Below are 26,266 nucleotides of genomic sequence, written 5' to 3'. Positions count from 1 at the left end.
ATTATTGCAGGTTAGGAGGAATTAGGAAGGCCTTTTGTCTTTGACAGCTTCAGAGTGAGCAGAAGCTGGGGGCTAGGAGAGCTGCAGAGGCTGGCTCAAGTCGCGCTGAGGTGCTATCTTTAGTTTCCCTGTAAACAATGGAAGGAGGCTGTCATGTCGACATCTGTGGCCTTGTAAATTAGGGCCTTGTCTCTGTGAAGTGCAGAATGACCTTGCTAAACGGGCCTCTAAAAGGAGGGGTTTCTGGTTTCTCCATATGAACATCAATAAATTAAAGAACTTAATTCCAAAGGGAAAATATGGAAAAAGGGTTTCTTTGAAAGTCTCATCATGCTAAATGCTCTGCAGAAATGATACATTTGTATCTCTGCTCTGAAAAAATAATGTCTGCTAGTTGCTTTTATTTTGACAGAAAATGAAGTATTGCATTAAGTCTTACACAGAAAATAGGACGAAGCTCTTTATTAAAATTTTGACGGCTACATGCCTAAGTGAGAACGATTTGCCAATTAAGAATTATTTTTCACAGTGGAAATTGTGGCGCAAAACTAACATGGAGTGTCAGTGAAACAATTTTACTTTTAGAAAGTTAAAATTAAGGTGGCTTAATTTTGTAAGCTGACTGACAAGATGGTAACAGTTAAGTAATGGAAATTTATTTTTGTGTTTGTTAATGTGTATCATGTTTTGTCTTCTGATTAAAAGTTATAATTGATATTTGTTTGTTATGAGAAATGTCTCTCTTTTGTGTGTTTTGTATTTTTTTGCTTCTGCCCACAGATCATTCATGGATTGTTCTGGGTGATTTTAAGGCTGACAAGACAAGTGAGTTTGGTTGGTTGAAACGAGATGTGTTTTTGCGTAACTCCTTTGGAAAGAAATGTTCATGTGTTTTTCATGTTTGTGTATTTGGGCCTATCATAAATTGTTCTTGCTGGTCCTGTATGTCAGAAGTGACACAGTAGATTTTATTGACAGCCGATCACCACTAACTGGTGACCAGCTGTCAAAAGGAGGGTGAGGAAAGTAAATGAGGAAAGTAAAAGAAAATGGAATTTTGATTTTAAGCACGACAAATTAAGCAGGCCTGAATATTGGGATTTGGGCTGCAGGTTCACAGTGCATAAAGTACATGACATGGTGTTGTGCGTCACCGCTCATTCACATATGCTATTGTTTTGTCTATGCTTTTTGTGCTTGATATACAGCAAATATATATCTGATGACTTGACATGTGCGTTTTTGTGCGTTTTTTTTATTCTATGCATGTTTTTGTTTTATGTTGTTGCTTCTGATACTATTACAAGTTCCCCTGTGTTGTTAAGGGATTTTTCATGACGATGCACAGCGCTGCACAACAGTTGGGTGGATTTGCTCTGATACTAAATTTCACAGATATGATATTTTCATGCTGTGAACAAGACAGACAACACTTCACCAGTGTATGTCAAATTTGGCTATAGTAGTATTGAAGAAAAATAAAAGATATACAGGATCAAAATGTGTCACCTGCAGTTAGTCACGTTACTGCCCCCTTCCCTTAAGGAACAGGCAGCCCTAGACTTATGTATCCTGATTGGACGTAAGGATAAATTATAGATCTGTGACTCTTGTACATGGTGACCTAATTTCTATATTACATTAGTCAGTTTTGTTCTGCTTCCTAAGTAGTGTATGGCTTTGTACCATACAGGAAACCAGGTTTCATTTTTTCCCTGAAAAAGGAACTGGAACATTAGCTGAGATTACCGTATATGGTTTAGCGGCCAGCGGTAGAGCTAACATTTGTGAACTATTTTGATTTTTGTGTATCACCCATACTTTTGGTATTGTGTCACATGCTTGACTATCACTCAAGTAATTTCTTGTTCTTCCTATATATTTTTCTTTTGTCGCTTCTCCCCTGACCTATGTCGCATCGTGCCTAGTTATTGGGGATTTTAGCTGTGTCCTAGTTCCATTTCCCTTCTCCATATTCCTTTCACCAGTCAGCCCATTTATTATTATTGGTGTATTGTTCAGGTTCACACTTCCAGATTGCAGTAATGTACCAGAGACCCTATATTATGTATAATTCCCTTTTGTATGACCAGACTGGTTTTTAAGAATTTTCTTTAGGCCTACTTCGATGTTTTCCAGTCTGACCGTCAGGGTAGTGATCGACTGGTTAACTGACTCAATACTATAGTAAGACAAGTTTTCCACCTCAATAGGAGATACCTTACATTTTCTTTTTTTTTTTTAAACATGACAAATTTTCAATGACTATTTTATTTGGATTTTTACCCTTTTGTTCCGGCTTCTTTAATTTTTGGTGGGATCAGATGTGTTCTAAATCATGGAAATACCAGGACTCTCTAGTTCTTGTCTTTTGTTTCCACATTTTGATCATTAGCCTGTGTATTGCATAGTGCACCTGATCCCCAGTTATTAAAGGGGAGGTATCTACATGTCCCTGATAATCTGTATTATGCGATTTTTCTTTTGAGATGTTCTAGTTAAGGAATTTAGGAACACCTAGACTTAATCATTGAGGAAAAAATGTTTACCCCATTAGACGATGTCACCATGTGTGAGGACATCCATTCAGATTGAATTCCCATGTCGCTATCTACCCTTAGATGGTAGAGGATATGCTCTCACATGGAAACCCAATTGAAGAGGCTAGAGGCACTGTTTTGCCTACTGCCTTTGTATTCCCATGGCGTATGGCCACTCCTTTGAAGATTGCAGGCCACCTGCTTGCAGTCCCCTTGTTACACAATGAATTGTTTTTGTACTGAATTGAAGGAAACTAACAACTGTGTCACATTTCCTACGTCACTTGGTTCTGCGGTATCAAGTCACAATAAACCTGCAGAACATTGATTTTAAGCCTAATTTCCCTCAGTGACAGCTACAGATGAGGGCCGGACGTCTTGGCCCTACAGTCCCAGCACCCAGAAAGTAGCAATGCTGGACAGCGATCGCCAGCGCGCCATCAATGGCATCTCTAAAGCATCGTACTTGCTCCATCAGACTGCATTGGACATCACTGAACCAGAATTTCAGTGCAAAAGAGCGAAAGAGAAGGATTCCTGTTGTTTTGAGGCTTCAGTTTTCCACCTGTCATGTGCTGGTAACCTCTGACAGTGTGCAGTCCCTTGAGCCCCTTGGCCTGAGTTTTGGCCACACCACCCCCCCCCCCTTTTCTTTGCTCCAACGGAAGTGCAGTGCACCGGAGGATCCAAGATTGGCAAAAGGCACAACATTATGGTGCCCATGAAAGAGCAGCCTGAGCGTCCTCTGACACTGAATAATGAGTGTTGGAGCCTGAGAATGTAGACCCGGGTCTGCACAAGATGATCTGTGTCCATGACCAATGAAGAGCACAATATCTGTAGCGTCTGCCGCAGAGGAGAGACACTGGTGCACTGCATTGAGACTTTCAAGTGAGCTGTGAGTGTTTGCCAGGAGGGCACTCCAACGGATACTGAGAAGCACTATTTTCATGGAAGGCCTGAATCAAGAGGCCCAATGCGGAAGAAATCAATGGGAGCAGATTTGATGGACAATAGAAGCCTGCCAGAGAGGCTTGGAACGGACTCTGGGCATAGTTGTGGTTGCACAAGCAGTTACCGTGCGATTGCATAAAATGGGTGTTAGGAGACTGATTCTTATTGTTTTGCTGGCATTGTTTTCGAGTAGTATTCTGTTTAGTAAAAGCAGAATAAAGTCCATTCTCTGTGGAAGAGTATCCCTTTTCATCTAAGAGCATTGATAAGGATCACCACTGTTTCACCTGAGTATATAATAGTTACTGAAAGCCATAGGAGCTATGAAAATGTTACTAGATAATTTTAGGATTTGCTTTTGCTTAGGGTTGAGAAAAATGATAATTGTTTGTAATAGTGGTCATTACTTTCTCCTGTTGTCTATATGTTAATTATGACCCAATGCCCTGTTCTCTTTGTATTCCTGCTCATACCCTTAATGAAATGTTTAGAATGGAAAATGCTCGCCTAGCAATGAATTAGGATTTGCCTGTGTAATGGCAAAAGGAGGGGCTGAGGTTCTTTAATTTCGACTCCATTTTACATTCAACTCCATTTTGTGTTGCCTTTACAAAGGCTGCATGATTCTTGAGCTTCCTGGCTGGCACCAGGGGGTTGGTTGTTGAAGCAGAGCATCTGCTGATGGGAGTCCCAGTCTTTAAGAGGGTCAAGGCAGGCAGGTCCTCTGGGTGTCCCAAGGTTGCTGTCCGCAGGAGTCGCAGGGAGTAGGCAGGAGCAGGTTCCAGGATCGACAGGTCGGTAGGGCTGGGGCCAAGTCAGTTGGGGTTGTCCTGTTGTGAGCAGCTGTACGGCGGGTCTTCTTCTTCTTGATCTTTTCTTTTCGGGATCTGAGGAAGGAAGGTTCAGGGTCCCCCCAAATACTAAGTTTAGGGGCGTTGCAGGTAGGGCAAGGGCAGGGACCAAAAGGTCCATGTCCTGGGGTGGGTACACCCCCTAGCCTGCTCCTCTCCTGTGGGAGGGGGGCAGGCGCCCAGCTGTGATTGGGCAGGGCTCCCCATCTTCAAGATGGCCGGAGCCCGGGTTCGTGCCTCACCTCACCTCTCCCACCCGAGGGCTGGGGTTGGCACAGGCTGGCACACCCCTCTTCTGACGAATGGTTTCCCGCCAGTCTTCCCTCCAGAGTGGGGGTCAGAACTAGTGGGGGCCAGTTGCTGACTACAGAAAGTGTCCTGGGAAGCTCACAGAGGAGGCATGCCTTTGAAGCTTCCCCCTGCCCAACCTAGGGGAGGAGACCTAGCACCTCGCCCAGGATGTGCATTATTGCAGGCCCAGGAGAGTGGGGGCTCTCGACCCAGTGAGGTTCTTTAATTTCGACTCCATTTTACATTCAACTCCATTTTGTGTTGACTTTACACAGGCTGCATGATTCACGAAGTGTCTCTGCCCTTTGGACTGCAACGTGTTGAAAACCCCCTCCGTCCTTGTTTTGAAACCAATCTCAGACACCAGCTGGCCTAACTAATTCATGTCTGGACTACCTAATCCCTGTATCAACTATCTGTTAGCCTTTAGCATTCTTCTCGTGCCGTATCTTATCTTTTGGCCTTCGCTGTTCTCTCCCTGTGTTTTCCTATTCCACAACCTTTCCTTTGAAGCACACAGACATGTTCTGCCATTACTGATTGACCTATAGGTGCTGTCATTGATTGACTTAAGGGATTGGGCAAAAACACGACTCAAGGGGGACGTTATGGTTACATGATGCCTTGTTTTGAATGTTTTCCTAATGGCTAATATTTGGCAGATCTTACATGTCCATGTTAGGCATTTTTGCATGCTTGTATGAGCTAGGACTGCCCCTTACTTTTATGCTGAGTTTGTAAACCTAAGCATATATAAGGCCTCTGTTTTCTGTACTCCTCAGACTGCCTCATTCAGTTGATAAGGCTTCTGTGTGACGTAGTCTCACTTATTTGAGTTTAATAAAGATGTCTTTTCATATTTCAGCTTCTGTGCCAACTTCTTTGTTATCAAGTATTAGTGAGACCCCTGAGAATGAAGATTTGAGTTCTTCACCAGGGGTCCAGCAACATGTCTGCTGTGTGGCAGCCGCTGCAGCCACTCAGCCCAGACGTGGATTGTAGGTTAGGTTTCAGGGGGCATCTCCAAGATGCTCTCTGTGGTGCATTTTACATTAAATCCCACACTGGCATCAGTGTGGGTTTAATGTGCGGAGAAGTTTGATACCAAACTTGTCAGACTTCCGTGTAGCCATTATGGTGCTGTGGAGTTTGTAATGTCGACCTCCCAGCACCATATACTCTTAATATATCACTGCACTTACAGTACCCAGGAATGGCCCTGGGTACTGTAGGGGCACAGGGCTCATGCACCAGTGCCCACACCACTGGCATAGGGCACCCTGCTAGAGGGGTGACTGATGTATGCCAGGGCAGTGGGTCTTGTGGGCATGGCACACAGGGATGTGTGTCATGTCGACTCTTTGTTTAGTCCTGTACTTAGACACTTAGCCTGCCAAGGCAGTGCGTGGGTGTCAGGGTACAGGGGCCCTAAGGGTGGCACAATATGTGCTGCAGTCCTTAGGGGCCCCCTCTGGTCACCATGCCCTGGGTACCTAGGGTACCATTTACTAGGGGCTGACAGGTGGCCAGAGATGCCAATTGGGTTTTAGTTTCAACACAGTTTTAGGGAAGGAACACAGGCCCTGGGTACCTGGTTGGCAGGAGCCGAGGGCACACACAGTCAAAGCACATCATCAGTTCAGCAAAAAGTGGGGGCATACTAATGCAAGAAAGATGGCACTTTCTCACACATCCATCCTGGGACAGCGAGAAGGAACTGCTTGTACATGTAACAGAGGCACGTCTGTATGAATACATTCTAACACGGAGATACACACATCTCTGGTGGCAGCGAAGAATGACTTCTAGGCTTCCCTTTCCATCATGCACAGACTTAAGCTTGAGCTTCAAGAATGTGTTGGGGATTTTTCAAACTGTGGCCTTTGATACATTTTTATAAAAGCCCTCAAGAGTGGCCCTCTTCTCTAAGTCACAACAGTTTGCCAAACAAAGGTGGAATCATTTGAGGACTGCAGAGGGTTTCTTGACGTTCCTTAATGAAGACCCTTCCGTAGTCACTGGGAGCTCCTACTACACCGACGACCCCTAGAAGGAAACCTACTGCAAGGTCAGCGTGTCCCTCATCAACCCCTCAGGAATCCGTGGGTACAGGAGCCTCCTGTTGAAGCTCGTCTGAGCTGACACAAGTAACTCCAGCCCTTACAGGGCTCTTTCTTGTTTAGGGCCACATGGACATCTTTCTGTAAGCAGGAAATTACCTGTGAAATGAGAAGAGTTGTAAACCACTCTCAGGCATCGGGTGATGACTGTGATAGAAGGCGTGGAAAGATCAGAGTACCTGGCTAGGTAGAGTGGTTTTGAAACCCACCACAAGAACATCAAGTTAAGCTATTAACTACCATGTCTGTTGCAATGTAGCTGTAACATCTTTGAGTTAAATTGTCTCCATGGAAGAGGTGGCCCTGCTGCTTTGGCAAGTGGAGTTCATGGCTTTTCCAGTGCTTCACCTTGGGCGTGATCTTTTGGAATGAGGTTAGAGTTGCCACTATCTGCCATAAAAGGAAACTGCAAACCAAGAATTAAACCAGAGACGTGTCCTGCAGAAGATGCTCCTGTGTCGCGTGCCCACAGTTCCAGGCACTGCGCCAGATGTGTACAAGAGGAGGTGAACGCGGCGCATCAAGCGTTGTGCTGACGTAGCAACGAGCTTGACCAGTGACTAACACGTCCCTGTAATAGACATACAACTTGATACATCAGATGGTAGGTGTAGCAGAAGGGACATCACACTCAGCAAGTGACAAATGGCCTTTGATCCTGAATATAATGACGTGAAGCCATAGGATGTTGGCTGTGATTATAGCTCTACAGCTATTTTAATTTGTGATCACTTGAAAGGAAATACAGAACCACATAGTTCGGAGTTGCTTAGAGATCGCTCTAGTTCAGGAACCCTCAGGTTAATAAAAAGAGTCATAAATGAAACACAAATATACACATCTATAGAGCCCCTCTGGGTCAGTTTCTTCGTCCATTGCTATGTTCAGCAGTCAGTCACATTTTGCTTCTACCCACTGTAGTGTACAGCATGGAGCCATGGGTAAGCCCATTGCATCCACTGGCTGCCGTGTGCTGTGGGTGCATAAACTGTGCCGGGAGGTTACCGTAATTCCAAGCCAATAGCTCTTTCTTTTGCTACTAAGAATTATATTGTTCAGTGACTACATTGACACTAACAAGAGTTTCTGTACCCGTTCTAAGTAAACTTGCCGGCTGGAATGGACCCTTACTATGTTATTCAAATTGAATGTGATTGTTATTTTTTAGTTAAAAATTCATATTGCAAGCATATGTCACCAAGTTTAGGCAGCATTTTTTTCTTCTTTTTTTTCCCCCGTGGCATTTCCTTTAAATAATAATTTAAAAAATCTCATCACCTTGCTTTGCCAATGCCTTTTCCCTATGTAATCATACCATTAAATCATAGTGATGAATTTAAACAAATATTTATTTTTTCATTTAATGTTATGAAGTGTGCTGAATGCATTTATTTTAGTTAGTGTAGCCTTCCATCTACTGGAAGTAAACTGCGCATATCCGGGCTTTGTTTACCTTCTGCTCTTGACACTTCTGTCACCTGAGATCGAAGGGTCGCAGTTGGGACCTTCTGGTGATCACTAAATTACATTTCTGCATGATCAAAATAAAAGTATAGACATCATCGCCGTCACCCACCTTTGGACTGTCTCCAAGGAAGACGCTGCAGTTGGGGGCACCGCATCTACACACAGCCTTATTGTTACCAATGCATTCCAAGTTGTAGTTATAGGTGAGCTCCACTCCTAAATGGAACAAGAGTACACATTTGCAATTTACACATTTTCAAAAACTTGCTAACATCAGTATTCTTTCACCATAAAGGATTTCCCATTGAAACTAGTCTCAAATTACAAAACCATAGAACCATACAGCATGTCAGGCCTGTCCACATACTAAAAAATCAACAGAGATAGATATTGGGACGACGAAAACGTGGATCCAGACCAAGTTCACAAACTGCAATAGCAACAACCTGATCTATCTTATTGTGTGTCCCTGTGGACTCAAATACATAGGGATGACCACCGCAAGGTTAAAATCAGGATATCAGAGCACAAGAGCACCCTCACATCCCTGCGCACGTTTCCGATATATCCAAATATCTCCTACCTGGAGAACAAAAGTGGGTTTTCAAAATGGGCACGAACCGTGCAGGGCTCAATGATGATATACCCTGGACCACTCTGTAATATAAGTAGCTTAGATTACGTCGTAGTCCTCGAGTTATTTTCTGTTGTATTTAGCTACATCTAGTTACACCGTCCACTTGGTCAAGCCCCATTATTGTTTGTGATAAGGAACATAAATGATGGGGATGCATCTATTCGTTCTGTTATATGCATATTCTAAAACCATACCAAATTGTTAGTGACGACAAGACTTGGGTTTTAAATAACTATATTCCCAGGTGGTATGTTTGTCATCAACATCATTAAAATCTTTGACGATCTCAATCGGCTGTCACCGTCAAAACACCTGCCTGATGGCCTGTTGTTTTACTTGATTTATTATAGTTATTTACATTATCTCTCTTAAAGCATGCATGCACGAGCAGTGTTTACATTTAACTACCAACGTGCTACAAGGGTCTGTGATTGGCTGCTTGTTCAGCCAATCAGATACCTCGTTTGACCAACATGGTTATCACGTGATCGGCAATTGGCGAATGGCGCTACGCGTCATATACAGCTCGATCTCAACCGGCTATAACTGTCAAAATACCTGCTCGATAGTCTGTTTGTTTACTTGATTTGTTGAAGTTGTTTACATTATACTTCCAAAAAAACCCTCCTCCTTAAAGCACCCATGCACGAGCAGTGTTTACATTTATCTACTAACGCGTTACGAAGGTCTGTGATTGGCTGCTTTTTCAGCCAATCAAGTACCTCGTTCGACCAGCAGGGTCATCACGTGATCGGCAATTGGCGAATGGCGCTACGCGTCATATACACCAGCCTTTGCAGATCACTGCACCTCCCCGATCGGCTCGGATGCATTTGCGCGGAGTACCGACGGACAGGTAGGACTTGCGCTTAGATAGTAGGACTGCTCTGTTAGTATGCTTGCTTTGAAGGAATTACTCTCTATACTTCTGGCTAGTGGCTGTCCTTCTGTCTTTGGCACTTTCGTGTACATTTTCTAGCCGAAAGACTTATGAGACTTTTAACTTGAGACCACGGCTTTTCTGGTCTTTTTTCTGACCACTTGGTTAGAGTGGAACTTTGTCTGTGAATGAGTGACGCTGATTTATTTCTGTTTTAACAATCGATGAAGGAGTGGCCTTTTCAGCTAGTTCTGTTTTTACTTTCTCCTTCTGTAGAGCGGTGCTCCCCCATTCCTGAGCCGTGGCCAGGTGGGGTGAGGTCTGTACATCTTCCAAGTTGGGTAAGATGCTTTCTCCTTTGGTAACTTATACAATTCAATCCACTGTTGAGATACCAGCAGAGAATAATATGATGCCTCAAGTGTATGGTTGTGATGACACTAAAAGACCAGAATTGTTAAAATAACACCTGGTCTATTGCTGTAAGGCTGTCAACCCCTGTATTTTTTCCCCCATTGTTTTCACTACTTCTAGACACTTGTGACGACTTGGACAGGTGGAGATATTGATGCAAGCACCTAGTGGTTTCAGGTGATCTTTGTATCAGTGTATGATCTTAAGCACATTTTTTGTTCACACTATCACTTAGTTGCAGTAGCTATCATTTGATTGATTTCTTGGTCCTGATGAAAGCAATGACAGAATGTGTCGTTAATTGCTGAAACATGTTGACCCCACAGTACATCTAGACAATTCAAGAACATTGTGATTGTCATTAACTGCTTTTTAACCTTGCTAGAGTGGGTAGCACCAGAATAAAATTGTTAGCACCCCCTCATCCTATTTTAGCTCACATTTTTGATTCTTTACACATTTTTCTGCACTGCGACGTCAGTCCCCTTTAAATTTTCTATCTACCTCTTAATTGAGAAGTAAGACCACGGAAGATCTGTCTGATCAGGTGAAGGTTTTTACTATCTTTACCTTCCCTGGGAATGACAAGTGGCACCTTTAATGGTGGTCTTAAAAGGAAACCCAAATGATGATGGGCGGTTCCGTTTGGTGACTGGTGGGCATCCTTATGTGACCACTATGTGGGTTAGCTATAGGGGTGACCTCATTTAGATTTTACACAACACATGGTGCTTCAGTTTCCTGTTGTTTCTTTAGGTGTTCACTCCTTTCAATATTTGTAGACCCTCTGATATTCTTTGTTGTTCAGTATATGACATCTCCAACAAGCATTATTCAGCATAATCCTTGCTGACTTAATGAAGCCTCGCCTGCGTACTATGGAGACACGCACAATACGAGCTAAGGAGCTGCAGTTGTTCACTCTCCACACAGGCACTCACACCCGGCTTAAAGTTTTCATATCGATTCGTGTGGGGCTTGTTCTCTCTCACGCACAGCAGCTGTCAGATGCGATTTACTCCCTGGGTGGGAGGAAGTTGCAAATCCTCTCCCCAAGGAGGAAGAGGGAGGGTAGGAGGGATGGGTGTGGGCTGAGGTTAGGAGACTATGGGGGTAGGTGGAGCAAGTGACCGGCTGGAGGTGGCAGCTCCTGCCCCTGGTGTTATCCCTGTATGGGCCTCTGTTGTGCTCCCTGCTGGCTCGCTGGTGGTAAACCTGTGCTTCCTCTGTTAGGAGTGGTGGGTTTGTTTGGGCCAGGTGGCATTTAGCCCCCACAAATCCCTAACTGCCAACACCCTAAACTCCAACTGCCACTCTCCTGGTTTGCAGGCAACCTGGGCAGAGGCGCGCTTGTGAGCAGTGTGCACCACCAGGAAGTCGGGTAGAGACTGTCCTTTAATACATGTTGGGTCGCCGGGAGACCGTTTCAATTTCTTTTCGACCCGAAAGGTGAGTACCTGGCCTGACAGGCTCCTTATAATTATCACAAGCAGAAAACAGCATACCCATGAGCACGGAAGGAATTGGACAGGGATATTAGATTTGGACAGCGTCTTCAGGAAATCTGGTGGCAGGCGAGGGGGCGTGGCCTGATGCAGATGGAGTGAACAGCACTGCTCTGAGCTCCTCGTGAAAAAGGCCCAATCTGGCACCATCTTGACCCCTTACACACAGGTTTGGGCCTTAAACCCTTAACGAGCATGGCTGCGATAACAATACCTTACTGAACGAAGCCTCCTTAACTGTGCAGCTCTGGTATACTGCGGAAATTGGCCTTGAACGGCAGCCCCGTGGACCAAGTTGGTGACGCTCGACCGGGGCGGCCAAGGGTATAGCAGAGTGGCTGAGGAGACTTTTGAATGGGAGAGCCCCTACTCCCGAGCCGCCTGCCCTCGAGAAAAATGACTAGAGAAAAAGTGCAGCGTCTGGAATTTGATCCAGAGCAGCAGATCGCAGCGGCTCAGATGGCAGAGTTCCCGAGACCGGGGAACGGGGGCCTAGCGCACGAAGAACTGCAACTGCCCTTGGAGGTGAGATGGACTGGACGGGATGAGGACCGGACACCACCTTGTTGCCGGAAGCACTGATCCAGCCGAGAAGACGGCCTACACCTCCGAGCAGATGTCTCTGTGCATAACGATCTCACATGTGAGCAGCCCCGCATGTCGGAAGGAAGTGAGATCCGCAGGCCTCCCGCACGGCTGAACAGCGATGCAACAGAGCTGAGCACTGAACCAGACTCGCAAGCGAGGAGAGGGAGTGCCAGTAGCAAGGACGTGGGAGGAGGGAATCCCACGCCCTTTGGGAGATCAATTAGCAGAGGCCCCTGACATACGAGAGGGCTCATGGAGCCGAGGCCATCCGTGTGACGACTGGGGACTGCACTGTATGGGGGGATTAGCCCTGCACCATAAAAACCTGCTGCATAGTCTCGCTTCACTTCAACACTTTGCGATGCGAGAAGCTTAGAGCAGATGCTTGCCCGCTTCCTTCTGGAACACCAAACAGGCGACAGCAGGTTTGAAACGGCAGCCCGGCCTGAGGCCCATCACCAACCTGTACCCACTTGCGATGGATGGCCCATGACCTACGAGGAATTTTCCCTGCTCAGCACTAGACCGATAGATTAGGGGCCGCATGTACAGACCTGACAGAGGCCACAGAGCTGGACAATAGAGGAGGCGGGAAGGCCCGCATATACTGCTCAGCAAGCCCTGACCCCAGGCATCCAGAATCCTTGGGTCACTTAAACAAACACCAGTGGTGCTGAGACCACAGCCCCCAGTGTGCTATAGAGAATAGGACCCTGAACAACCCTGGAGAGAAACAGATGGCACAAACTAGAACCAGTGCTGCATAACAAGTACGCACCCTGCCTGAGCTGGAACCCTGGAGAAAATGGGCAAGTCCTCCAGAAGGAAAGAACCAGGCCAAGGAGAGTCGGGCACGGCGCCATCTGTGGGGAGGGCTGCGCCATCAACAGCGAGGCCTGCAAACGACCCCACACTGCAGGATATACTGCAAGCCATAACTGCATCTCGGGAAGATTCGGAACTTAAAGTTGACACTATTGGAACAGACCTTAACTTGTCTAAGTACGACCATAAGAAACTGGCAGAGAAAGTGACCAATAATGAGCGTTCACTATCCGATCTCTCCCCAGCTATGAACATGATGCAGAAGCGCTTGCAAATTATGTCATCTAAAGTGCAGACACTGCAGAATAGAGCAGAGGATGCCGAAATTTGCTCACACCGCAACAACATCAGAGAAGTGGGCCTGCCGGAGAAAATTGAAGGCACAAATGCAGAACAATACATGGATCAACGGCTGCGCACAGCAGCAGCCCCTGAAGGCTTGTCTGCGTTCTTTGATCAGGAAAGAGTGCACCAAGTTCCGGCCAGACCTCCCCAATCTGGCACTCCGCCGCGCCCAATAGTGGCAAGACTTCTTTACTACAAGTACCGTGATTGCATACTGGCGCAGGCACGCAAGAAAGGAGAGATAAAGTCCCAACAATGCGACTGTGTGCATCTACCAAGACTTTTTCAGGGAGGTCGAGAGACAAAGAGTGTCCTATCAAGAGGTCAAAAAGAAACTGCAGCAGCTGGCCCTCCAATATGCAATGCTCTTCCCGGCGCAGCTAAGAGTAGTGACCCAGGGTGGGGCGCAGTTCTTCCAATCCCTGCAGGAAACATGGGACTGGCTGGAGACCCAAAATGAGTCAAAGTCCGACACTGAAAGTGGAGGGTGGCATCAACCACGCAAGAGCTCCAGAAGCAAACGACCGCTGCAGAGCCTGGCAGCGCCCTCTCATGAAGAGGCTCGGCTGGGATGCCGGAGAGCGATGGAGGTCGTAGCTGAAATAAGTGGACGTAAGACTAGCCAGGAGACACCAGAACAGGGATCCCTCCCTCTGGACTCTGAATCAGACCCTGAATCCAATGTGTCGGAGGATTCCAGCCTGGAGCTGTCCAAGGTCACACTGCGAGGGGTGAATACAGCTCCGAGAAGCTAAGACAGGGCTGAGAAATATAGAGGTGGCCAGATCCTGGGAAGCTCTAATGCATGACTTAACAGACCTTGACACAGAGACCTCAGAGGGAGCGCTTGCAGAACTGTAAAGAGCACCCTACACGACGGACATATCGCCACTAGTCGAGCTACACATGCAGAGCCCCTAAGAATCGGAACTAGCAGACTACCGTAATAATTTAACATTGCGCTGCCCTCTAAGCAAACTTAACATGGATGATTCAAATACTGTTCGTGTATACCACACATAAGCCTTCACAACATTGCTTGCCTTCTCTTAGCATCCGCGCTTTGGGTCCAAGCCCAGCTCCAGTGGGAGTGGTGCTCTGCCTCAGCACGGGACTTCTCCTGGAACCCCATACCGGTGATGTGGCTCAAAGGGACTGAAGGGATACTGAAAGCCCTGGCCATGATCTTCATGTGCGGGCCGGTCCTCTGCACTTGTTCTAAGTCCTTTTGGCCGTCTCACTCCCTTGACGACGAGGAAAGCTGAGCTCGCTCAGTGCATGTCAGAAACCATTGATTACAGAGTCGGTGCCCATGCGAAATGTACACCAAGGTGAGTCGAAGCACATTTTGTGACTCACGAGACTTCTTCTAACAAAAACAACTCGCAAATGTCTGAGCCCAACACTAGATGGAAGGAATAAGAACTTATCTGTTAAGATGCAGGCTGTTTCATATTAATAGAAAACAAGTAGGTCACACGGTCTTACCAGCAGGAATATCACATAGTGCAAAGAGGCCGACTCGGGTGCTCCCATACACCGTCCACTTCTGGGTCTCGCAGTTGGGCTGGCAGCTGTGGTTCATGAAGCGGGAATAATTCCCTTTGCGGCCGGCATCAATAATGTGGTCCTGAAAAACAAACCATAACAGGAGTAGACTTGTGAATTATGAGATCTTGAACCAAAATGTATGAAGATAAAAAAGAAGAACAAAGACGAAGGGGGCGGAGCTAGCTAGGGAGATCAATGGCTGCCTGAGCCCGGTGCTCCGTATAGTCATCACTCTATTCTGCAATTATCCTGATGCATTAGTGTGTATCTACCCCCCTGGCTTGCTGTAGACACATCTTAAGGGGTGAGGTGCCCTCCGTAAGTGCTTATATCGACGTTGCAGGCTGACAGAGACGAACAGCTGCGGGGGGGAGAGCTCGCGGCGACTGGGCAACAGATCTCCGAGCCACAGTCTTGATTGCTGCCGGGCTGCGTCTCACGACGTGCGGCTGGGCCCAGCCTGGGTCGACGAGGTCTGCGGTGCGCGTGGAGGATGGCCGGCGCGAGGTGCTGCCTGCTTAGGGGGAGATCGGAGGAGCACTGAGGGGTTGTGGAGCACTTGCGGGATTGCCTGGAGGCTGGCGGTGTCAAGCAGAGGAGCTGGTGAGGCAGCGGCGCATGGAGAGGCCCTGCTGTGGGAGCTCCCCGGCGTTGAAGTGGGAGCGCCGCTGAGAGGTGCGGAGGCTGTGCGGAGGGAGCGTATACATACTGCTCCTCGCCTGCAGTGCTGCATGCCTGTGAGATAGCGGTTGGCTTGCACTATTGGGGCCTTGCTTCGGCTTGGTGCTGTGGCAGGGGCCCAGAGAGTGTCCTGGATTGGCGGAGTGGAGCTCGTGAGAGAGGAGCACTGGGCAGTGGCACGGTGGCAGCTGCTGGGACTTGACCTTGGTGGGGATTTGTAGAGTACTGAAGGACCTGCCCTGGCGCAGGGGCTGGCTGTGGTGTTGCTGGGGTGGAACGGCCCACAGATAACCTGGGGTTGAGCTTGGCACAGCTTGCAAGGACTGGATTGAGGCTTGAGGGGAGCAGCGTGCTGACTCTCTGGCAACAGATGGACGGCTGGCGATATACAGAGGTATAGGGGCTCTCTGACGTCTACAGGGAGAATAGCTGTGTGGTGGGCAGGAACTTGCTATTTATGCACGAAGATTGATCCCTGTCCTACTCTGCACTGTGCGGGTGCGGTGGGCAGCGGATCAGAGGTGTTGGCGCAGAGACATATTTATACCATCTTCGGTGCCCTGCTAGCTTGTGGTCTGCTAGAGGAGGGTTCTACTGCACAGATAATCCGGACGTGGGGGCAGGGCTTCGCTGTGGTTCAGTGACCTGGGAGTGAGAAGCACGGAGTGAAGAGTGGATAAAATAGCGAGCTTCCTCGGGAGGTCCTGTTTTTTCACTCTGACCGGTCACTGGGATGTGTGGAGAGTGCAACGGTTGGTGGAAGGTGGCAGAGTGAACCCACAGTGACCATGGGTAAGGGAGATAAGACCCAGACGAAGCTGGCCTTTGATCAGAAGCGATCGAAATGTCAGGATCGCGCTCCGGACGGGGGTGCTAAGGGCAGGCGACGGCGCAAGAAGATAATGGAGAGGACATTCGTACTATCCTGAAGTCTATGGAGAAGACTCTACAGAGTGGCATTTCCTCCCTGGGCATGAAAATGGATGCCTTAACCTATAGGATGGACAGAATGGCAGAACGCCTTGATAAGCACGCTGAACGGCTGGATATGTCCGAAAGGCGTCTAACGGAAGTTGAGGAGGCTCAGACCACGCTTGATGCAGACCATAAACAACTGGGAAAGGTTCTGCATGTGCTACAGGACAAGACAGAGGCGAGTTCCCGGCGCTGCAACCTGCGTTTAGTTGGCCTGCCGGAAACGACGGTCACAGGAAACATGGAACAGTTCATCGAGAAACTCCTGGTAACACTGCTAGGAGATGATGTCTTTTCGGCAATGTTTGTAGTGGAGAGAGCGCATAGGGCCCTGGGACCTCGCCCACCGCTGGGGGTTGCTCCGCGTCCGATTAAAGCAAAGTTGCTCAATTATAGGGATCGTGATGCGGCCCTCCGTGTAGCCAGAGAGAAGAAAATATTGCGATAGGAGGGGTCGGACCTGTCCCTATAGCCGGACTTCACCACTCGTGTACAAGAGGCCCGCAGGCACTTTGTGCGACTCAAAAGGCAGCTTCGGGATATGGGGTGGACTATGCCATGCTGTACCCTGCGAAGCTACGTGTGAACAGGCAAGGGAAATCGCATATTTTTACGGACCCTAAGGTTCCGCAGCAAGCCATCAAGAATTGGATGAAAGAGCGGAAGTGTAAGCCGGAAAGGCAGCAGCTGGAGGAGTCGGAGAGGACTGCGTTAGATGATCAGGACTGACATGTTGCACTGGTAGGTATTGGGGTTGTGTGAGGTGCTGGGAACTATTTGACGGGGTGACTAATGTCCTTAGACAGATGGCATTATTGTATATTTTCCTGAGATGTCTAGTTATTATGGGTGGCTTGAGACACTGCACAGAGTATGGGCGGAGAAGTAGAGACTAAGATTTTATTATTGTGTCACGCCTGGAAGGGTTCTGCAACAAGGGTGCATTTAGAGTGAGGCTGGGGTGGGCGACACTGGGAACCTTCCCTTATTTAATAGGATAACTGCATATAGAGCTCTGTAATGTGACGTGGGGGATTATTCAATTGTTTAGGGGGCGTGACTGGTACAGAACTAGGCAGCAAAAATGTGCGTGATGACAAGCGGGGTCCAGGTCTGGCTTTATATGCTGTTGGTATTGTTCTAGTTAAGTGCGAAGGGGTACCTCCGCCCACACGTGCCTGGCACTGTTGCTGTACTCCTCACTGAGGGGGATTAAAGGGTTTTGAGACATGGGGAAATGGGGCCATGGGAATGTTTTTCTTGCGGCCATGTTGGCGGAGGCTGTGGGTGGGGGTAGATGGAGGTAGAGGGTGGTTTTTTGTGAGGCGTTTTCATGGAGGTTCGCTGTTTATGGAGCGGATGATGCACTGTGCTTGGCTAGGGACCCTGCCCTGGATAGATCGGGGGGTCCGCCTTCACTCAGTCTGCAGCTTAATTCTCTCTGCCTACCTCACGTACTGTCTGCGTTAGCGCCTTGATGCCCTTGGGCTAAGTTTGCGCTCTATGAGACCCAATTTCATTCATTAATTCAAGTCCGGCGACGGCACCGAGGAAGTTATGTTATGTCTGGGTGTGTGTGATGTGTGGAGAGTTAGGAGTGGAGTGAGAGGGGGTTTTACACATTACTCTGCGTTTCACAACATACACACACGTATTGATTACTGGTTGGTATCAACCGCGTTGATTAATTCGATACGCATTGTATAGTGTTGCCTCGCACATTATCGGACCACTCGCCATTGCTGTTGGTCATGGAGCCACCTAGGAAACGTCTGCCACCTTTCACATGGAGGTTTCCTCCCTGTTCCTTATTAGATCCAGTGTTTAAGGAGGAGTTGGCAGACGCCATAGAGACCTTTTTTGATACTAACATTGGCTCTGTGGATAGTTTCCAGACTGTCTGGGAAACGTTCAGAGTGTATATCAGGGGGTAGCTATGGCTAAGCATTCGAGAGTACTAAAGACTATTCGTAGGACTTTGTATGAAATAGAAGGTAAACTGAAGGAGCTTGAGCAGTGGTGGCTTGCTGAGGGAGAGGAGACTATAGATGGGGAGATTAAGGTTCTTCTGGAGGAATAGCAAGCTGCATCCGATAGCGAAGTAAAACACTTGGGTAAATACGCCACAGCGCGTTCATACGGAGAGGGCGAGAGGCCGGGATCTGTCCTGGCTCGTCTGATGAGAGCGCGGCGCGGTAGGACACAGGTAACGGAAATCAAGACGGAGAGTGGGTTGTTATTGACAGAGGAGGCGGAGATCGCTGAACGTTTCCGACAGTAGAGAGAGGGATGAGATTATTGAGGCTTTGGACGGCATGAGGGCGGGTAGTGCCCCGGGAACGGATGGATTGATAGTTGCCTTTTAATAAGACATTCTTAGAGCAGTTAATGCCTCACATAATGGCCTTATTTGAAAATATTTATTTATTTATTTATTTATTCAAAGTTTTATATAGCGCGAACAAGATCTTTACAGATATCAGATCGCTTCACGGGGGGGGAGTGGGCAACAGGGGGGGTGACTAGACTTTATAATTGGGTACAGTATAGTAAACGGTAGCATAATAGGATAGCAGTCATGTGCTGATAAGATACAAGTAAACAATCAGATAGACAGTAAAATAAGGCGGTGCAGAGTCTTTGATCTAGCTACAATAGAGATCATGAGATAACAGTAAACACTCAAATAGACAATAATATAAGGCAGTGCAGAGTCTGATCTAGCTACAATAGAGATCATGAGATAACAGTAAACACTCAAATAGACAATAAAATAAGGCAGTGCAGAGACTCTGTTCCAACTACCATAGAGATCAGTAGATACCAATAAACACTCAAAATAGACAATACTATAAGACGGTGCAGAGTCTTTGATCCACTGCAAAAGAGGTCAGGAGGTCATGAATATAAAGTTATTGGACCATTAAGTATCCAACGTTACAAAATCGGTGCAAAGTCTCTGAGCAGCAACAGTAAGGATCAGGTGAACTTTGCCATAAGGATGGTGTAATACTCTAGGTTTGTTTTGCAATGTTTATTTATACCTTGTCTCTTTAAGTATGACTCCCGTGCATTCTTAGAACCCTGCTGTGCTCTTGTGGTGGATTCCACTAGGGAATTCATTCTTACCTTAGACTACAACTGAACTGGTTGGCTGTATTTTGTTTGCCATTAATTAAACCTATCTCGACCTACACTACTGCCTCCCTTGGATTATTACATAAATTTATTGGCGACGATGCGTGCTGTGTAATACCCTTGGGCCTGGCCATCAAGAGATAGAGCTTCGTTCCTGTCATCGCTGACCAACCGTCACTTTCAGGATCGAGTTGGCATCACTTATATCCACACGGAATCATCAGGCTGACCTTCTACAGTCACGGCGGTACTTTCCTACATTTTCGAAACTGTCTACGTCTGCGGAAATTTCAGAAAGGATTTCCGTGTACCACATACTTCGGTTGTCTGAATCTACCGACTTCGAACGAAGACCACGCAAAAACTGTAAGACTATTTATTTTTTCTCCTCTCGTCTTTGTGTGGCATCGCTTGTGGTTACTCGGACCTCTATATTATTTTACTTTTCTGACATTTTACTCTGTTTTCATTTTGACCGTTGTCAATTCAAAAATTGTATCTCGTACCTCGTGCCATTCCTCGAGACCTCTTGGTTACTGGAACTTTGATTGCCTGCATTCTGTTTCCGTGTGCGGTCTCATGACGTCTGCCTCAGCCTCCATGTCAGCACGTTTGTGAGCAGTGTCGTGCAGAGCGTCTGACGTCCTCACCCTTCGTCCTTCATTGTTCATTTTCATTGGACAAATGTTTTAATCCTTGGGATTGGTCCTTCCGCTCACCTTTATTACGTACTGAACATTCTACTTGTTTTCACCGCTGATGCGCACAGCTCTCAGCTTCGTTTTCGCGCATTCACCGCTGATGCGCACAGCGTTCATTGCTTAGCAACCATTTGTTCGCTGATGCGCACAGCTCCTGTCGTCAAGTTATTTATGCGCACAGTTTCCATTTTCCACGTATTTATGTACACAGCTTTTCCTGGACACACGCTGATGTACACAGCTCCTTTGTTTATTGTACGCTGTTAATGTTTATTCCATTTGCTTAATTTACACTGGCACACACTATTTTACTGTATACAACTGTGTTTTATATTTCTCATCACTAATTTTGTCACTTAGCCATGTCTACCTTACAGTCAGTAAATCCACCTCCAGCTTTCCTGGAAACTCCTGGCGAACCTTCTATTAGGTGGGAAATCTGGCATGATGCCTTTGAAAATTATCTTGGAGCTATTGGAGCATCTAGATTTCGTCCTGAGAGAAAGAAATGTCTTCTTTTACACTCACTAGGCTTTGAGGGTAGATCTGTCTACAAACACCTTCCTGACCTACCTGTTACTGAGGGTGTTGTCTCTGATGAATATAGTGACACCATTCTTAAACTTAAAATACGTTTCGATAAACAACCCAATCTTATGGTTCGTAGACACACTTTCTTTAAAAGAAAACAAGCTGATTCCGAAGACATTGATACTTATATCTCTATATTACGCCGATTGGCATCTGAGTGTAAATTTGAGAACTTCAATGAACAACTTATAAGGGATCAGTTTGTGTGCCATTGCAAGGATAAAAACATTAGACAAAAGTTATTAGCATTGAGTGACCCGTCTCTTGATGACACCATTAAATTAGCTAAAAGTGTCGAAACATCTATGGTTTCTCTCAAAGAACTGGAAGACAAAGTTATTGAACCTATAAATGCTTTAAGTTTAAATTCTTCTTCAAAGTTTAACAAAAGAAAACCTATACTGAATACCTCTAAAGGTAAAGTTTGGAATAAAACTGTTTCCTCCCAAATGTGCATTAGATGTGGCAACCCCCAACATCTTAAAGGTTCTTCGTGTCCTGCTTCCAACGTGGTATGCAACTATTGTAAAAAGTTGGGGCATTTTGCTAAAGTTTGCTTAAAATTGAAAAATAAGAAAAGTTTTGATAAACCTGTTGTGGGTGTTGTGGATTCTGATTCGTCTTCAGATTCAGAAATAACTATTGGAGTTGTTTCCGATTTTCCTGATGAATCAATAATTGAAGGCGATCCTGATTCCTGTGTTGACCCCATCATTGAGGTGACTATTGGTGACAAAATTTTGAAACTCCTAGTAGATTCTGGTGCCAAAATCACCATGATTGACAAGGATTTATTTGATTTTACTTGGAGTAACTCTCGCCCTCTTCTTCCTCCTGACCGTGCTCCTGTGTCTTACGAAGGGAGGAGGATCAGTCTCCTTGGCTTCTTTGAAGACATCCTATGTTTTCAGGGAAGGAAAATTAGAGGGAAAATTTATGTTGCTATCAAAGGACTCAACATATTGGGTTGGTTCCATCAGGGTCTTTTTGGAATGACACTTAAACCTGGTGCGAGGGAACAAGTCTTTATTGCTACATGCTCTGATTATCTAGAAATGCTCAAATGCAAGTTTCCCTCCGTTTTTAGTTCAAAATTGGGCAAAATAAAAGGCTTTAAGCACAAGATCATTGTAAAAGAAGGATCAACACCTGTCAAACACAAACTTAGGGGTGTACCTTTCAGTGTCAGAAATGATTTGAAGAAAGAACTGGAAACGTTATGTGAGTGTGGTGTGATTGAACCTACTGAGTCCTCTCTATGGCTTTCGCCTTTGGTTGTAGCCCGTAAGAGGGATGGGAAACTTAGGGTCTGTGTTGACCTTCGCTCAGTTAACAAGGAGATTTGGGTAGATTCTCATCCTCTTCCCCGCATTAACGATCTCTTCGCAGCTACCAAAGGAGCAAAGTTCTTCACCAAACTCGATTTAGCCAGTGCATACCACCAGGTTGAGCTACATCCCGATTCCCGTCACATTACTGCCTTTATTTCCCCATTGGGTACGTTTCAGTATAAACGTATGCCTTTTGGTCTAGCGTCGGCCGCTTCGGTCTTTCAGAGAGTTATGGGTAATATTTTGCAAGGTGTCAAGTGTGTAACAGTCTTCCAAGATGATGTGTTAATCTTTGGCAAGGATGTCGGTTCTCATGATTGTGTTTTAGAAAATGTTCTCAGTTTATTTCAAAATCATGGTGTTGTTTTGAAACTTGAAAAATGCAAATTCTTGTGTACGGAAGTTGAGTATCTCGGTCACATTCTGACGCAAGATGGAATTAAGCCTAGACCTGGACTTTTAGACGCAATTTCCAAAGCCCCTACTCCGTCCGATAAAACTGGAGTTAAATCTCTCCTGGGCATTTGTGAATACTACTCCAGGTTTATTCCCCACTATGCGACTATTGTACGCCCTATCAGTAATTTGTTGAGGAAAGGTGTCAAATTCGTTTGGTGCGAAGAATGTGTTCTAGCCTTTGAAAAAGTGAAAGCTTCCCTGATGTCTGATTCTGTACTTAAACCTTTTGATCCTGCCTTACCTTGTTGTCTTACTGTTGACGCAAGTTGCGTCGGTCTTGGTGCCACTTTAACACAAAATGAAGGTGGTGTGGAAAGAACCATCAGTTTTGCTTCAAGAGTGTTGAGATCGGCTGAGATTCAATACTCTGTGATAGAGAAGGAGCTTTTGGCCTGCACCTGGGCCATTGAAAAATTCAGACCGTTCATTTGGGGTACGCGTTTTTTGCTTCAAACTGACCATAAACCGTTAGTTAACATCTTAGGTGGTGGTCTCACCAAGTGTTGTACACCCAGGATTTTAAGAATGGTCACCAGGCTCCTACAATACAATTTTGATGTTGTGCATATTGCCGGAGGGAAAAACGTAAGGGCTGATTTCTTGTCTCGTTTTCCTCCTACTGTGTGTGACGACGATGTCGACATTCCCTTTTCTAATCTTATCGATGAAGATTGTGATGATTGCTTAGTCGCTTGCGTGGATATTCCTGAGTTACAAGTTTGTTCTGAAGTCGAGTGGAGGAAGGCTTTTGTTAAGGATAGTATTCTGCAGGATGTTTGCAATTTTGTCAAGGTGGGCTGGCCACGTGAGAAAGTGTTGTCTGCTTCTCTTCAACCCTTTTCTAAAGTTGGACATGAGATTTCCATTGAGGATGGTATTTTATTACGTAATGACAAAATCATCCCTCCTTCTGCCTTTAGAAAAGACATAATTGCCAAAGCTCATGAGGGTCATTTAGGTTCTTCCTTCACCAAACGTAGAATTCGAGAGATGTTCTGGTGGCCTGCCATGGATTCAGATATTGACTGCTTTGTCGCAGAATGTTGTATATGTAAATCTTCCGATAAAAGTCTCAAGACCTGGGTTCCTCCTCTTATGCCAGTTGAATGTCCAGATCGTCCCTGGGCAAAACTGGGCATTGACATAATGGGTCCCTACTCCGTACTCAGTGGTTGTTTCAGGTTCATCTTGGTTTTAGTTGACTATGCTTCCAAATGGCCAGAGTTCAAACTTACCAAAGATGTTGATACCAAAAGTGTCATTGAGTTCCTTTGTGATGTATGGAGCAGGGAAGGGTTTCCTGAAGTGTTGGTTTCCGACAATGGGAAACAATTTGTGAGCCATGAGTTTGTTGAATTTCTCTCCAGGTCTGGTGTCAAGCATGTGAAGAGTTCCCTTTATCATCCTCAAGGGAACGGACTTGTCGAGAGGATGAACCGAGTTGTTGGCGACTGTGTGAAGTGGGCTAGATGTAGCAATGTTGAGGTCAGTAAAGCTTTGAAGAGCATGATTTGGTTTTATAGGACCACCCCTCACTCCTCCACCAAGATTTCTCCTTTCGAGTTAATGAGAGGGCGAAAGCCAAACACTTCATTTTGTCCTGGGTGGATGTCCAAATGGATTAAGTCAAGTTCAGATGTTTCTAGTCTCATGTCCATTGTTAAAAGTAATGTTTCAATCTCCCAGTCCAAACAAAAGGAATATTTTGATGTGAAGAAAGGAACAAAAGAGAGTATTTTGGAAGTTGGAGATTTTGTACGGATCAGGAAGTCTGGGCATGTTAACAAAGGGGAAAGCAAGTTTGGACCTCCTTCTAAAGTTGTTAAAGTCATAGGCAATGCCATACAAGTGGAAGGAGGTTTCTGGTGGAATCTCAACAGAGTTGCTAAAATTGTCCCTGACTCTGGAGTTCTTCCTAAAGCTAATTCCTCCTCACATGTTTCTGAAGGTCCCTCTAATACTTCTCTACTTAACAATACTTCCTCTTCTGACACAGGCACCAGGAAGAGCTCTCGTATTGTAAATAGACCTTCAAGATTTAGAGAATAAGTTTTCACATACATTTTGTAACTATACTGTTATTCATTGCCGCTTTTCTCATGTTCATTTATTCTGTTAAGAAGAGGAGATGATGTAATACTCTAGGTTTGTTTTGCAATGTTTATTTATACCTTGTCTCTTTAAGTATGACTCCCGTGCATTCTTAGAACCCTGCTGTGCTCTTGTGGTGGATTCCACTAGGGAATTCATTCTTACCTTAGACTACAACTGAACTGGTTGGCTGTATTTTGTTTGCCATTAATTAAACCTATCTCGACCTACACTACTGCCTCCCTTGGATTATTACAGATGGCTTTCACTTCTTTCTTGAAGAGTACAGTGGAGGAGATAAGCCTGTTTTCGGGAGGGAGTGCGTTCCAGATCCTGGGTGCCATTCCTGAGAAGGAGCGTTTGTATGTTTTTTCCTTACGGAATCTGCGAGGTTTCAGGAGCAGACTTTTTGTACTTCTATTGGATCTCGAGCCTCCTGATATAGACAACTTTTGAGTGAGGTAGTTGGGTGCCTTGTGGTGTATGGCTGAGTGTGTCATAACAGCAATTTTCAGTTGTATTCTGGCTTCAAAGGGAAGCCATTTCAGGGATTTCAAGTCAGGGGTTATATGAGAGTGCTTCCTTGAGCCAGAAATGAGTCTCGCGGCAGCATTCAAGGAGGCTCTTAGGGGTGCGGTTGTTGCTTGAGGGAGTCCACTGAGGGCCACAATTCCATAGTCTATGCGGGGGATGACTAGGGCTTGTACAGTAGTTAGGAAATCTTTGGCTGGGAGGAAGGGTTTGAGTTTCCTCAGAGTGTTGATTTGGAAGTTAGCTCCTTTCGTTGCTTTGCTAATGTGCTGTTGCATATTGAGCTTTGCGTCCAGTGTGATACCTAAGGATTTCGCAGAGTCCACGATGGTGAGTCGGACATTGAGTGCTGTTAGGTGATTTAGCCATATTTGGGTGGTGGTAATTTTCGCAGGGGGTGATATCAGGAGGAACTCAGTTTTCAACGCATTTAGTTTGAGGTGATTGTCGGCCAACCACGATTGGGTGTTTCTAAGTGTGCAGTTCAGAAGTTTGATATCTTCCGGGGATTGTACCTTTAGGTAAAGTTGAGTGTTACGGCATACATATGGAAGTGTACATTGGATGCTTGGAGCAAGGTAGCGAGTGGTTTCATGATGAGGTTGAACAGCGTGGGTGAGAGGGAAGATCCTTGTGGGACACCTAAATCTACTGGCACAGGTGAAGACAGCACGTTGTTGATCTTGAACTTCTGAGATCGGTTGTGTAGGAAGGAAGTGAACCATTTGAGCACAGTCCCGGATAAGCCCATTCTGGTATTTAGGAGCTCTAGTAGATTCTCATGTTTGACCGTGTCGAAT

General features: G+C 46.0%; 1 protein-coding gene across 6 annotated transcripts in view; it reads right to left on the bottom strand.

Annotated features, from left to right (window-relative positions):
- The window catches only part of LOC144817653 (uncharacterized), a 435,131-nt gene that overhangs the window by 116,085 nt on the left and 292,780 nt on the right, over window positions 1–26,266 (bottom strand). For 5 of the 6 annotated variants that reach the window (XM_078674375.1, XM_078674373.1, XM_078674374.1 and 2 more), the window contains 2 exons: window positions 14,906–15,047; window positions 8,333–8,439 (listed from right to left, as the gene is read on the bottom strand). In XM_078674375.1, coding sequence (XP_078530501.1) covers window positions 8,333–8,439; window positions 14,906–15,047 — 249 coding nt within the window. The remainder of the gene's footprint in view (window positions 1–8,332; window positions 8,440–14,905; window positions 15,048–26,266) is intronic. The other variant, XM_078674378.1, reaches the window with a different exon arrangement.

Source organism: Lissotriton helveticus, chromosome 2_1 (assembly GCF_964261635.1).
Source record: "Lissotriton helveticus chromosome 2_1, aLisHel1.1, whole genome shotgun sequence".
NCBI lineage: Eukaryota > Metazoa > Chordata > Amphibia > Caudata > Salamandridae > Lissotriton > Lissotriton helveticus.
Note: the sequence above shows the minus strand (reverse complement) of the source record. Positions and strands in the feature narration are given on the sequence as shown.